The sequence below is a fragment of the Drosophila ananassae genome, chromosome 2L (genome assembly GCF_017639315.1).
Source record: "Drosophila ananassae strain 14024-0371.13 chromosome 2L, ASM1763931v2, whole genome shotgun sequence".
Lineage (NCBI taxonomy): Eukaryota > Metazoa > Arthropoda > Insecta > Diptera > Drosophilidae > Drosophila > Drosophila ananassae.
This window is the reverse complement of record NC_057927.1, coordinates 21,608,452-21,623,961: the sequence shown is the minus strand read 5'-3', so window position 1 is coordinate 21,623,961 and position 15,510 is coordinate 21,608,452. Positions and strand designations below refer to the sequence as shown.

The 15,510-nt window shown below is 46.3% G+C and overlaps 1 protein-coding gene across 2 annotated transcripts in view; it reads left to right on the top strand.

Moving 5' to 3' along the window:
- Window positions 1-463: 463 nt before the first annotated feature.
- LOC6498967 (GATA-binding factor C) overlaps window positions 464-15,510 on the top strand; it is a 32,768-nt gene continuing 17,721 nt past the window's right edge. Inside the window, exons 1-4 of one of the 2 annotated variants that reach the window (XM_001955557.4) lie at window positions 464-829; window positions 2,189-2,711; window positions 13,299-13,585; window positions 13,683-14,484. In XM_001955557.4, the coding sequence (XP_001955593.3) occupies window positions 2,381-2,711; window positions 13,299-13,585; window positions 13,683-14,484 (1,420 nt within the window). In that variant the 5' untranslated portion in view covers window positions 464-829; window positions 2,189-2,380. The remainder of the gene's footprint in view (window positions 830-2,188; window positions 2,712-13,298; window positions 13,586-13,682; window positions 14,485-15,510) is intronic. The other variant, XM_032456202.2, reaches the window with a different exon arrangement.

Below are 15,510 nucleotides of genomic sequence, written 5' to 3'. Positions count from 1 at the left end.
GAACAGACAACCAAAACGCAGGATAACCCACTCTATCTGTAGCTGTATCTGTATGTGTGTGTGTGTGTGTGTAGGCACCATGCCAAGTGCAGAGAGGCGTGCCGCAGAGAAATTATTGAACGATGCACTCGAGCATGACGAGCGCCGACGGGGCCAACAAAAACAACCTATACACACACACACACACCCATACACAGACACAACAAATATGCAACTGCAACGCACACGAACAACAACCGGTTACCTGCAAAAAAACACGCCCCGCTCTCAAAGCGAAAGAGTGACAAGCATATTGTTCCGGAAGCCAGCTATCTTGCTCTAGCGCAAGCTTCAACTGCTTGACGGTGCGACCATCTTGTATATGCCACTCACACTCTCACGAAGGCCGGCCCTCGGTAAAAACGGGTTCTACCCCCTCTCTCACTTGGCTACTCTCTTCGGGCCAACAATTTCCTGTTTGTGAGGCGTTCGTGTGCTCACCGAGAGGCGAGCCGAACGTGCTCTCGTGAGCGAAACGGCGGGGCATGTACCAACCGGGGAACGCATGTACCAACCGGGTTTACAAACCGATTTCAACTTTCAACGTGCTTCAACGTGTGCCGCGCTCGTCGCTCGTCGTTTTAACGTGTTTCTGCTGCGCCAGCGTTTGCGTTGCGTCTTTCGAAATTCGTATCGCGGCGGTTGGAAACTCCTCCATGCAAGAAACCATCTATTCCAAAACAAGAAGAAAGCTCGAAACGCGTCGGCAAAAACTCGAAGCTTAAAACCCAGTGTTTGAAAACCACAAAAGAAACAAAATAGTGTGACTAATAAGTGTGCTACAAAAAATGTAAGATCAAGTGCAAAAAAAGAAACAAAAATATGCAAAAAAAAAAAATTATAAACAAAATTGGAAAATAAATTTCTACGATAGCCTGGCCTCGTCATCCTCTCAACGTCCTTATCAAGCGATCAGCTTTTTGGAACTTTATTAAAAAAAAAAAATAAATAAAAAATAAAGAAAAACCCATGCTGACACAAGCATTGAAAAATCTGGCACTTGCGCTTATCAATTTATTGCTATCAACTAAGAAGCAACAACAAGAATACCCGAAAAAAAAAAATAACAAAGACATTTTTAATGAAAAGTAGTCCGATTGCAGTTATCGCCACTGCCGCGCACTGCTGCCGATACAGATACAGATAAATTGATTGAGTTTCGAACTCTCTGGCTCTGAGTGTGACTCTGATATTTGTTTGTTTTCCTTCCACCTTCGGGAGGTAACAAATTATGTTGCCTTATCGCCTTTCTGCAGCGCAATTGTCAATTGAACGATAGACATCTGGCGGATAGGAGGAGTACCTCTAAGATACTGTAGTCCCCCGGTCCGAGTTGTATTATTAATTTTTTGGGTTTCTGTTTTCTAAGCAAATAGAAGGTGGTAGTCGAAACTCGAAAGTGAACTCTCCTCAGATAGTAATCTAATTTTTATTTATTTCGAAAAAAAAAGAAATCAACGAGTGCAGTGCACACACGCGCGGGTCTCTAAACGCTATCTATTGCTGATAAAGCCTCCTCCCGGGGAAAAATAATTCCCCAATTCCCCAAAAAAATGTGGCTACCTGTTTAAATCAAGAGACTAGATAGGAAGTCTTAAAAAAGACTCTAATTGGGACCACACAGGTGACACCTAATAGCACCTTCCCACACAAAGTATCTCAGAGATACAGATTCTCAGGCGCCTCAGTCCTTTGTCATCTCCCGTAGAGTCCTTTTGTAGCGTCCTTTTGTCTGTTTATGAGATTTGTGTAAACATTTTGACAATCCTGGAATGCAATTGCTGCTGTTTTTGTTTCAAAGACATGTTTATTAGATCCCCAGGGGCACTACCTTGTCCATCAATCACTTTCCGAATAACAAAATATAATTAATTTTTTTCCGCCAAAATATTAGACACTTTTCAAGTCAAAAATCCAAAAGTCCAAAGCAATGACGATCGTAAATCAACTCACTACTGGTTATCCTGTATAACTGTACCCATAAAACTCAAAGCCATGGCCATAAACAGCCATAGCTGGGCGATAGGGGAGAGAGAGTGATAACGGCCCGGCTACCGTTAGAATCTTATCAACCAAATAAGAAGAAGAAGAAGCAAAGACCACCAACACCAACACCACAACTTTAAAAAAGAAATTTCTTAACTTACAGAGGTCTAAAGAGGGAAAAAAAAAGAGGTGGAGAGAAAAGGCCAATTATTTTGTGGCTAAAATGCATTGTTGCCACTAAGAGAAGAAGAGATACTGAGAAGAGACAGAGACAGAGAGAGAGATATAGAAGAAGAGATACTACCTTCGTCCTCCCCCACGGTAGCACAGAAAAGCTTTCAAAATTATACTCGAAATGGATATGACCTCAACCGCGGAGGCTGCCGCTCGCAGCTGGTACGATAGTCCGCGTCTTGGAGGCGGCGGCGGCGGTGGAGCCAACTCCGGCGGCAATGGGGGTGGCGTCTCACCGATCGGCCAGTCCAACGGCCTCGGATCCGCCGGCAGCAGCCTGGCCCACAGCCATCACAGCCTCTCCAGCGGCGCCAGTTCGGCGGGCAGCAGTGTGGGGGCGGCCCTAGGCGGCGGCGGCGGCTCCGGCCTGGACACCAGCGACATGAGCGCCTTCTACGCCCTCGAGAGCAACGGACACCACCGGCGCTACTATCCCAGTTATCATCAGCACAGTGAGTATTTGTTTATAATCGTATTTTGTTTGGTTTAAACATCTTATTTTGGAGATATTGTATCTTGAAGATGTTTTAGAGACAAAAATATATGTTTCAAGTTATAAGCTATAGATTCAAGATATAGTATGATATAATCTGATATAGTTATGGTCTGAAACATATATTTTATATCACTAAGTAGGTTTATCTGACTTTTAAGCTATGATATGACTATATATCTGATATAGTTCTGATTCAAACCCCCAAATAATGTGTAGGGGAAAGTTTCAGAGAGTTTCGCGCGTAAAAAAAAGGGGAATAAATTATATATTTCGATTTATAATATTTTCAATTAATTTCTTGGATAGACAATATCTTATAAGCTACAGTATGATATATATCTGATATCTGATATAGTTATCTGATATAGTTTGATATAGTTTAGAAACCCCAATTATTTAGTAGAACCAAGGTTCAGTCTTGAAACCTTTTCGATTTATACACAATATCTTATCTTGGATAAACATTAAACAGGATTATCTGAGTTCTCAGTTATAGTATGATATATAATTTAAAATCATATATATTCCTGATCAGAACCCCCAAATACTTTGTAGAAAAAAGTTTCAGAGAGTTTCAGTCTTGGCATTTTCGATTTATGCTTTTTTTTCGAGTAATTTCTTCCATCTTTTTCCCATTTTATTCCTTCCTGGACATTTGTTCTAATGTCATTTCTAATGCGTTTTTAATGAATGTATTTTGGCGGGGGGTTGGCAGTTGGTGGGGGATAGTTTCCCGCACCACAGTGGTGCTAGGGAGTGTGGGTGGGAGAGTGGGGTGGGGACGACTGCTACCACCCACAAATCGATTGCTTCGCGCCTTTTTTGTGTTGCTGAGTGAGCGTTTCCTGTTGGCCGGCCTGAAGGGGAGGGAGTCCTAGTCCTAGTCCCAGTCCTGATAGAAATCAGAGGAGCTGTTGTCCTGCAGCCTGATTTTATCCTTAAAACATAGAATTAAGGAGGAAGATAAAGCCTTAATAATAACTAGCTACTTAAGGGGAGTTCTCATTTTAGACTCCAGAGTCTAGAGTTTTTGGAACAAAGTTTTCATATTTCTTATAACTCTATTATCTCTGAGAACTATTCTTCGTTTCACTTTCCTCTTAATGGCTGAAAGAAAAGAAAATGATCTCGGCTCATTAGTGGAAAAACCCACCAGATGACATTATTATTATTTATTTTTTTGTTTTTTTTTTGCCAAAAGGCCAGTGCCAGTGCGAGGTTCACACGCCTCCAAAAATGAAAAATAAAAAAAACTGAAAAAAATTTCCAGTTCCGCTAAGTTAATTTTCAATTTGAGCCACCGTTGCTGGCCGGGCTAAGAGTCAGAGCCAGCTCGCTGCGACTGTGACTCTCTGCTGTCAGTTTTGACAGTTGATGCCCCAAACCATTTTCACTTGCCACTTACCATTGCCAGGCCCATTGTTGCCGCTTTTTTTGTCATTTTTGTATTATTTTTTTTTGGTTTTTTTTGGTTTGCATTTTGACAGTTCCACGTAAAACGCAACGAACACCCAAACGTGACATGCATCGATGCGGCATGGTGGCTGAATTTATTTCCTGCTCTTCGAGTGTGCAAAATTTTAATTTAAAATTTATATGTAGCCTGTAGCCCTCCCCCTCTAAAGCCCCCTAAGAGGCAGGCTCTTTATCCGCTGGAATGTCTCGCTAAGTGAGGCTGTGCAACTGCAAAGTGATCAATCAGCTTGAATGGATCAGTCTCAGCCTTCTTGCCACAAAACTGTATGCTGTGCACTCCATACCCTTTGCATTTATGTTTAATTCATGTTATTCATATGCCGACTTTATTGATGCTTGATTTGATTCCCGCCGTAATTCATTCATGCACTCGGGACCCAGTCCCCAGTCCTCATTCCTCAGTTGGGATTCAAATCCCGCTCAACATTTGACAGACAGTTTGTCTGGATGGGGAGTGGATGTGGCATCTAGATACTCGGATTCGATACTCGATTTGATTCGAAAGAGTGGCATTCGCATCCATAACGACCGAAGCGTCGCGCCGGCGAGCACCTGTGGCGAGCGTTGATTTTAAAATTCATTAGTCTGCATATGTCAGATCTCGAGAGGGCTTAAATGGTTCGATATAGAGGGGGAGTACCATGCTACCAGAATACTACCAATTTAGTTGTCAATTATGAGTGGCCGGCCCCCGAGCTTAGTTTAGTGGCTGTCATTAGTCGCGAATTAAGCAACTAGGGCGGCACTCCGAGTCTAAACTCACCAAGCAAATGCAGTTTAATGGCCAACACACTCACTAACTGATTTTTATTATAGCCAAAGCCATAAAGAGCCAGAAACGCCAACAAAAACTGCCAAATTTAAATTTCAAAAGCAAACATGCCGAAATTTTTTGGCAATAACTTTTGTCTGCCGCGTGACTCGGTTCGACTCTGGTACACAGTATGTGTGTTTGTTTAAATTTATTTATTTTTTATATTTATTTTTTAACTTGCCTGGCTCTCTTGTTTTTTTTTGAACATGTTTAGACATGTCAATACATGTTTGCAACATGATTATACCCTTTATCCGAAAGAGTATACCCATTTTTGTTTCAAAAATCAAGTATCTGAAGGCCCAAAGAGCAACCAGAATGCGTCGTCTCATAAATCTTGTTGATTATTTGTTTATTTTTTTGTTATTTTTTTGCTCCGTCCGACTGCCAAAGCTCGAGCATAAAATTTATTTTTAATTACCACAGCAGAGTGCTTGAATATTTAACTCACAAGTGTATAATGCGATAGTACGGCATGGTGTAGAGGGGTATTGGATTATATAGTATGGTTCGGTATATATCTGCAATTGGAACCATAGAGTCTATATGATCTATGGGATAGACTCTCTATAGACCCTCTATTGCCATTGCACTCGCACGCAGTGCAGAGCGAGAGATACAGATCCCCCCGATAGAGACAGGGCGAACTTTTAGACAAAATTTGTGTGTGTCGTGCATTTTCATTTGTTGTTTGCAACTTTTTGGGCTTATCTGGTAGGCATGATCGGGCGAATGAAAACTTTTGGCTGCCCTGCCTCTCTCAGCTCATAATTTTTGACAAAAAACAAAAAAAATGTTAAAAAATAAAATAAAATAAGCCTATTCCCACAGGCCACTTAACGCAAATGTCACGCACAGTCGCAAGAAAGGATATGCGGGCGCATTGAGGGCCAGACTCTTGGCCAGAATCCAAACTCCTGACTAGCCCAGGCCTTTGTTCCCTTTGACTTTGAGTTGAAAAGCTTGCAGGCTGCCAGCTACCAGGCTACCAGGTGTTGCACTTGAAGCGCTGCCCGCTCATAAATTTTCATGCGGCCTGAGCCCGAAAGCGCACAAGTTGAAATTTCCAAGAAACTGCCAGCAACACCAGCAACAAGGAATATGCCTAGTTGCCCAGTTGCCCAGTTGGCCAGTTGGCTGGGGTTGGGCCGTAATAGTTGTTGTTGCAATTTAGTGACTGCCACATAGGAGAGAGCAGGAGTGTGTGTCCACCATAGCGTGCCGTGGCTGGCCGGACTGAATCTCGGCGGCAAATCTTAATCCCGGTGCGCTGCTTTTCAGCGAACTGTGTGTAAGCGAGTGGATGGCCTATAAAGGTGAGTTATGGTATTGAGATTGAACAGCTGGGCCACCGCTGCGTATGATTGATATCCTTGACGAGGGCCTCCAAGTTCCAGCTTTCAATTTTCTTTGATTAGAGTCTCTCGTACGAATCGTGGCACATTAATTGTGACCCAAATTCCGGGAAGCATTCCTTACATCGTACGATCCATTGAGCGGCAGAGTTGAAGCGCCGTTGTGCCTCATCGTTGCATCGACAGTGGCCGGTCATTCATTCAACCAACCAACAAACCAACCGCCCGCGTAGCACATTGCCACATGTTGCAGTAGCTTCTTCTGCTGCTGCTTCTGCTGGCGCGATGTTTTAATTAGTCGTGGCAATGCGAGCTGTCTTTGCTTAATTAAATGACATAATTATAAGAATGTGCTGGGGCATGGCCAGGCCCATCAGCCTACGCCAAAATGTGCAACATGCAACACGTGATGTCGTTGACATTGCTTCGCCCGGGATGCTTCAATTAATTTGCACTCCACTAGAAGTCTTTGCTTTGCTGTTGCACTCGTGCTGTTGCACTGTTGCTGGTTCGATGTTGCAGTGTTGCTGCTTTGCATGCATTCGCTGAGGCAAAGGTGCCGCCAAAATGTCCATTGTCCATTGCTGGACAGTGGCAGCGAAGCAACATTCCCATTGGCAACACGTTTCGCATTCTAATTTGACGTTCGCCGGGTTGCCAGTTGCCAGTTGCAAGTTGCAAGTTGCCAGTTAGCTGGCCAGTTACCTGGATAGTTACCTGGTTCGCCTAGTGTGAACAGCTGTCCTTCAATCACTATCAATGTCGCTTGTTGCCGTGTTGCATCAATCTGGCCAAGATGGCGACACTGACTCGCCTCCTTTGAAGTGCTTGCCGCCTGCCGCTTGCTTCTGGCGAACTGGGCCGGAAGTCTTCTCGGCCGTCTCGGCAGTTCAGTCCAGGCCTGTCATTTGTCAGCCGCCGTTTCCAGGAACTTGTTCCGTACAAACAATATCAGAGGTATGTATATTTATTCGCGAATCTCTGGCGGTGGGGCATCATCAATAAGCCAGCTACCGGGCCTCGTTATTAATTTGTTAAATCAGAAAGCAGCTCCACGGCGATTTATTCCAACAGCAGCGGACAAAAGCTTACGCATCTGGCACGGCGGCAACATGTTGCTGTTTCTTATGTTGTTGCTGCTGTTGCTGCTGTTGTTGTGATTTGTCTAACACAGCGAGCGGTCAATATATACACTCCCCCTCTTTTATCCCAAAGGGGGTACAACCATACAAAGCTGCATTCATTAATTTTACAGCAGCAACAGGAGGAACAGAGCAACATGTTGCTGCTGCAACTGAAACTGCAACTGCCACTGGCAGTGAGGCAGCCAGGCAGCCATGCAGTCTCTCCAGCCGAGCTCTTCACGATTTGTGAATGCAATTACAATATTGAATATTAGCGCATTGTTGCCAACTGCCAACTGCCTGGCTAGCCAGCTGCCCCCGCTGGTGGCAACATTTGTGTGCTGTGTGGCAGTTGCCGCTGCAGTTGCTGATAAATTGTTGCTAATACATTTGTGCAACCGTGTATTTGTGCCTCCCATTGCAGTGTCAAGTTTACAAATGACTTTTGCGACATTTCCAAAGATCTTTCGGGCCTGATCTCGGCGGCGAACTAAATCAGACACCCGAATCAGGCGAGTGGGGATTATTAATCAGACAGGAGAGTCATTGTACTCCCTAGCTCGAGGAGAGTGCTTCCCAGAAAGCCCCGAAACCCCAGGCCGAGGCCGAGAGTTCAACTATCAAACTAGAACAATCTTACCGAGAATTGGTGGCCGGAGACCACCTGTAATGGCTCTTGAAACAAATGACGCCTCTCTAATCAACATTTGTCAATGTTCGTTGTCTTCGATGAGTTTTTTTTTCAAATAAAACCAGTTTAATAAAAAACTAAAAAAAAAAGCTTGGTAGAATTTCTTGAACTTCAAAGCGATTTCAGAAATATGTGTCGCAAGAGACGCCGCCAAAAATTTGTTGGCCATCCGCGTGCAGAATCCTTAAAAGCAAAAAAGAAGGAGATCCTCAAGAAAGGAGCTTCGGAAGCAACATCACGACTTTCGATTCGTTTGCAGCCTTTTTTGGGGGGCAGCCGCGAAACTGTTTAGCATAATTTTTAGCATCGGGGCATCATCTTTTGTTGGCGGCGCGTGTGTTTAATAAAATATTTTATTAATATGCGAATATGCCATCCGAATCCGAGTCGCAGTCTCCGCGACGGAGTTGGAGGTCCAAAGCTACAAAACAGACTCACAGTCCGAGTCGAGGTCGCATCAATTGAATTTCTCAAGTTCGGGTTGGAGCGGCCTGGTGGGGCCTGGGCCTGGGCCTGGTGGCTTATGAATTTATGCAACGTTTTCCCCCAAGTTGCGCTCTTTTTTCTCTTTCGAGGAGGCATTGTTTGTTTTTTGGCCCTTTGTTGTGATAAATGTCAACGCGTTCTTATTTATGACATGTGAAACAGCGCCTGCTGGTGGTCTCTGCTCTGTTCCCGGGTCCCTGATCTGTGGCCCACTCCGCTGGAACTTGCAACATGGCAGGCGATCGGCTTCGCGCGATCTTTGAGTGACCAAAAATGGTTCTGTCTTATAAAAACTTGTCAATTTTAATGATTTCGCTGACGCTTCGAACTGTCATAAGTGCGCCCGCAGGTATTTCTGGCCCAGGATTCGGATCAGGAGTGTCCACTCATTAGTTGGAGCAGGAGCTGAAGCCAGAAAAGTCAAGAAACTGTCAGCCTTTTGAGTGACAGACTGCATTTGCATAAGTTGCAGCAGTTGCAGCATTGCGTGGCAAGGATTCCAGTTCAATGCACGCGCCTTTTTGTGCCACCGAAATGCCAACTGCAGCCGCATTATTAGCATGTTTCACCCACCCCTAGTGGCACGGCTAGTGGCACTGCCACACAACCACCGGCAAATGGCCACAAAAATGGCGAACATTACGACCTGACCCCGGGACCGACTCCCATTTCTCGGGCCGGGCTCTCGGGCTGGGTTTCTTGTCAACATGTTTTCCCACTTTTTCTGCTGTGTTGGCTGTGTGGCAGCCGCATTGTGGCACGTATGCAAAAGACACCGGGCCACGTAATTCACACGTTGCCCCAAACAAGCTGGCTTTGTTTTTGTTTGGTTTTTTTTTTTTTTTGGGTCGGAAGCTTGGCATTCCACTCTCATCTCCAGCTCTGGTAATACTTCAATTATAAAGCAATTAATAGCCCAGAGAATGCCATTCCTCGAAGAATTATTGTATATATTTATTATTTCTCTGCCGGCACTACCGAGTGCGTTGTGCAACATGAAGTGGCATAACTTACAAGCGGCTGCTGCTCCAGCTACTCCAGCTACTTGAGTTATTAAACGCATTATCATAAATACAATTGACAACTTATGACTAATGATAAGCTGGCATGCAACGCAGAAGGCAGAGGAGGCACGGCAGCGGGCCGGCAGCGGGTTGCAAATAAAGTGTTAATAATATAGATGGCGGTGGCAGTGCAGTTTGCGCTTAATAATGCAGCCTGCCTCTGGCTGTCAGTCTCTCAGTCTGTCAGTCAGTCAGTCAGTCCTTGGGGCAGTCTTCCAGTCAGTCAGTCAGTCAGTCAGTCGGAGTCACGCAACTGCAGAAAAAGCAAAGAAATAATTAAAACAAACAAGCGCACAAAATTATCTCAGCTTTAAAGAGGTATACTGAGGTATAGGGAGAGAAATTGAGATACTTTTTAAATTTTAAGCTACACTTCTTGAAACATATCTTAGTCCAGAAAGAGTCTCCCAGATCCAAGTCAAAGAATAGCTGCCAAGGAGGGCTTGTCTTTATCTTGGAAATTAGTTTAGAAATCCCTAATCTTTATACTAATTTCCCCTTCTAACTAAACCCCCTTTTCTTTCTCTGCATCAACTGCAACTATCAAGGTGTCTTTGAGCTGAAACTGACCTACCTGCTGAGCTCTCGCTTGCCGCTCAGCGGTGGTGGCAACAAAAACTGGAATCCGTTATAGTTTATGGCCCGCTTGCTGGCTGTTGCCACTGCCACTGCTGGCTGCATGGTTTTTTTTTTTTTTAAACAATTTCCAATTTTGGAGCAGGTGTAAGCAGCGTCGCCGAGAGACACTTGACCGCATTTTGGAGCCACGCGCCTACAACAGCAACATCACATCGCATCACCCGTTGAGCAGGTGAAAAGTCCTTGTTTCTTGAGGGTAGCTCTGGCTATAAATTAAGCCACCGCCTGCAGACATTGTTCCTTCAAGGGGTCAGAGTGGTCTTCAAGCTGCAGGATTCCGATGATTGATTGTTGGCTGGCAGGATGGCTGACTAGCTGGCAGGAAGCAGCTGAACTCTGAGCTCTCAAGCTGACTTAGTTCCTTGGAAAAGTGCTTGCCGGATGATGAGATGTCCTTGCCGCTTTTCTCCTCATTTGCGGATTTGATTTCCCTCGATTGATAACGCCCTCCCCTTTACTTCGCACCCCTAATCCGAGTGTGAATTTAATTTACCAAAGAGCCATCCTTTTTTTTTTGGCAGCTCTTCCTTATCTCGATGAGTGTATCCTTTTTCCATTATCCTCCCAGAGAGCAGAAGAGCACTGCTCTACTCCTTTGTTGTCCTTTCGAATTCAAATGATGCTCTCGAATAGATGGCCGATAGCTGATAACTCCTCCCAGAGTGACAGCTGATGCATTTAACTAATTGAAGAGGACTTGGAATAGTTTTGATTCAGCGCCGGGATGTCATCTCCAAGTGGCCACTGTCCACCGGAGGACAGGCAGGTTCTCTGCCTACGTAGCTGGCACATTAATTATGTCATTCACGTCGTCGTGGTCGTTAAGCGTCAGCTTCGATTGCAATTAAAAGGCGCTTTAAGCCCGGCTTTCCGACCGGGCCAACAGAGAGAGCATCGAGCGTCGAGCGTCGCTGTCAAACGCTTTTAAAACGCCAAGAGAGAGGCGGCTTTCGGGGGCTTTGATCTGTCAGTTTGAAGAAATCAAGCTCAGGCCCAAAAACTTCAAAATGTTTTTCGGCTTTGGGTTTTTATTTCTTTGTGTAGAACGTGTCAGAGCCAGGCTCTGGCACTCTGGCACTCTGGCACTGACTCTGGCTCTGGCTCGTGTTTTGTGGCCTGGAGACGAGCTACTTCTACCAAGGGCAAGATAACAAAGCCGGGCCAGCACGAGCTTTGCATACAACAACAAAAAAATGTCGTTCTTTTTGTTTCAAGTTTGCAACTTTAATTGCTGTGTACTCTCGGCTTGATTTATTAGCGAATTGTCTTAAAAAACGAGTAAAAAAATACCTGGTTGTGAGTCAGAGCCGATTAACAGCATCTGGTATCTGCCACACCATCGGCCATCGGCACTCGGCACTCGGGATGCCAATTAGAGAACGCATCGGACATTGATTTGGCAACTGGCTGAAAGACTCAGCCATCCCGGTGTGTAATTTGGCATGACCAATGCTATTATTTGGCCCGATCTCCCCGAAATTACACAACACTCAGATGACGACTTCATATACTATACTGAGATACAAAAGTATCTTGTTGTCGTTGGCGCAAAAGTGTGAAGTCTGGGCAAGAGATCGGGAAAAGCAATAACCACGTTTGATTGAGGCATTGGAGGTCCCTCCCGAAGGAGGGATGTCTCTTCTGTCTCAGACCCTGCTACCTCCGATGCTCCGATGCGGCAGCCACTAATTTCTATAATCAGAGACACGTACATATAATATCGCCACTAAAGCACTGTTATTAGGATAATCAAATGGATATTATCGCAGCCAGCGATCGAAGCATCGATCTTGTTCTCTAACTTGGCTTTCCCAACCTTCTAGATACTCTGTTTGTCGGTTTAAGAGAAGGTTTTTAAACAAAAAACAGAGAAAGAGTATAAGAAGTCCTTTAAGCCAATGGTCTATGGCCTAATCCATCTTGGCGAGCAATGAACTGACCTACTGTTGGCCAAAACCAGCTTGAACTGATCCCGAGATGCGGCTGCTGTGGCTCCCTCTGCTGTTGCTACCTCTGCTGCATAATCAAAAATAATTTCACATACAAACAAGCCCCGAGGGCCAGTTGCCAGTTGCCAGTTGCGAGCGAGTTGGGGAGCTGCTGCAGCCACCAATATTAATGATAATAATAAGAATAAGTGCGCCCCAAACAATTGCAACGTACCACGACGTCCTGCCACCCGCTGGTAGGATATGGGTATCTGTCCGATCCACTGGATCTGGGATCTGGGGATCTGGGATCGATCTTGGAGAGCAGCATTAACCGGCAGCATTGGCGCACATAAATCTCACTTGGTGTCTGCTAAATTATACACTGCCAGACATTTAGGCTACACTTTTAAGCCAAGCCGGCCAAAAAGCCGGCCAGAGCCGGCCAGAGCCAGCCCGAGCCGAGTCGTTGATCGATCTTTTTAGCTTTGGGACAAAAGTTTAACGCGATTGTTTATGATACAAATTAAACAATTTATGACAATGCAGAAGTCCCAGTCTCTCCTTTTATTCTCTATGGTCTTGGCCATATGCAAAGTTGGCCCGAAGGCCGCGAGCGTCGAATGGCGGTGGTGGTCAGTTGCTTTTTGTTTTTTTTGTTGCAAGTTCTGAGGCGGCTTATGCTACTCTCCCCTGAGCTCTATCTCGGGTGTTTCATAAATTATAACGCAGCTTTTCCGCAAATTTGCGCGGCAGCCGTAGAGGCTCGGACTTGGGCTTCGGACTTTGAAGCAGAAAGCACGTCATTTATTACGAATTTTGATCGCTTCTGGTGGCAGCAGCAACTCAGTCGCCCAGTCGCTCAGTCGCCCAGTCAGTTAATCTTCGTTATAAATTTTGGCCATAATTGATTTAATGCGAGACTTTATTAAATTCTTAATCGTTTTATATCGCTTCTTGTTGCAGCATCCCGCATGCCCTCCACCCATGCCACGCCCCAGGTATGCCGGCCCCACTTTCACACCCCGCTGAGTCCCTGGCTGACCAGCGAGCACAAGTCCTTCCCGCCCGCCAGCGCCTGGAGCATGGGCCAGTTCGCCTGCCCCCAGGAGCCCCAGGTGGAGCACAAGCTGGGCCAGATGGGCCAGGGCCATCAGACGACGGCGGCCGGCCAGCACTCGTTCCCCTTCCCGCCGACGCCGCCCAAGGACTCCACGCCGGATTCCGTACAAACCGGTCCATCCGAATATCAGGTAAGTTAGTAGGCTAAGATTAGAAAGATTTAAAGTCAAAAAAATATAAAAAATATTATATAATATATATCTATATCCTTGTCTCTCCTCCAACAAGGCCGTGATGAACGCCTTCATGCACCAACAGGCCACGGGCTCTACCTCACTGACGGACGCCAGCTGTGCGCTGGACATCAAGCCCTCGATCCAGAACGGCAGTGCCAGCGGCTCCTCCGGCACCGGACCCACCCAGTCCTCGGCGCCGAAACAACGCGAAGGTACTAGCTCTAATCCCAGCTCCAACTCCAACTCCACCAGCAGCCAACAGCAGCAGCAGCAACAGCAGCAGCAGCAGCAACAGAGCAGCGGGAGCAGCAGCAACAGCAACAACACCACCAGCAGCAACAACTCCGCCTCGTCCGCCGCAGCAGCAGCCGCTGCCGCCGCCGCCGCCGCATCCGCGAATACGTCCTCCAATGGACTGTTCGATGGGACGGCGCAGGCCCACTATGCCTCCAACAATGGTAGCGGGGCGAGTGGCGGGGGCGGTGGCTCCGGCGGCTACGACAGCTCCAGCTATGCCTCGTACCACCATGCGGCGGCGCACCACCAGGCGGCGGCAGTGGCGGCGGCCAACATGTTCCAAAGCTCGGTGCGCCACAGCATGGCGGCCGCCCAGGCGCACCACCACCACCACCACCATAGCGGGCACCACCACAGCGGCTCGTCCTCGGCCTCGATGCACGGCCTGGGTGGCTCGGTGGGCGGTGGCTCCGGCATGGGTGGCATGAGCGGCGGTAGCGGGGGTGTGGGCGGTGGCGCCTCCTCGCTGGGCGGGCACAGTGGGGCGAGCAGCAACAACACCAGCGGCAGCGGCTTGGACGTGAAGCCCGTGAGGACGAAACCCAGGACGAGTGCTGGTAAGCAAGACAAATCCTAGACATTATGCGATATCGGTGTGGGTGAATAATCATTGTTACTTGTTATCGATAGGCGATCGGCAGTCGGCAGTCGTTCGATGACTGGTCGTCGATCGATTAACCAAATCGTTTATGTTTATGTCAGTGTTGTGTGCAAATGAGACTGTTTATCGAGAGGTTGTCAAGTACTTCAGTTGAAGTTAATATAATAATATTTGTACAAGCTATCGAATTAATCGATAAATAATCGAAAAAGTCAAAAACCTTCATGTAAACAGTCTCAAGTTGAAGCACTTATTGTTTAGTTTTCACTTTAGTTTGTAGTTATCATTTTGAAAAAAGAAACAAAACCCAAAACCTCCAACCTCCAGCCACCCCCGCTTACTTTTTATTTATTTTTTTTATTATTTTTTTTAATTCACACGCTCACGTGGGAAGTCCGAGTCTCATCATCACTTAACTCCTGCTCCAGCGCTACTCCACTTCCACCTCCAGTTGGAAACTTTTATTCTCCAGCACTTGACATGTGCTCGGGAGCAGTATGCTGGCCACATTCCCGCCACTTGAGCATGTTTCCTGCCTCAACCGCTGCTGCTGCAACTGCAACTGCCACTGCCACTGGCTGTGTAAAAATATGCAGAAAGGCCCTTGCCACTCTTGCCACTCTTGCCCCTCTTAGTGAGACTCCCCCCACTCCATTGCGTATACGCCGGGTATTCGCTTGCCATGAAATCAGCACATTACAATGACAACAACGGGGCAACAACAATAAGCTGCCACTGGCACTGCAACTGCGGCAGCAACTTCAATGCTATTGTCAACGCTTTGCGAGCTTTGCTCCACTGCCTCATGATGTTGTTGCTTTTTTCTGCTGTTTGTGGTTGTTAATTACTTCATGTTGTTGCTGCTTCTGCTGCTGTTGTTTGAAAAAGACCCACCACACCACAATATCAACACACACTCATTCGCATTCGCTGCGGAAGTTGCAGGCTGCTGCACCTGCTTTAACATTGCGTTTTTGCATGG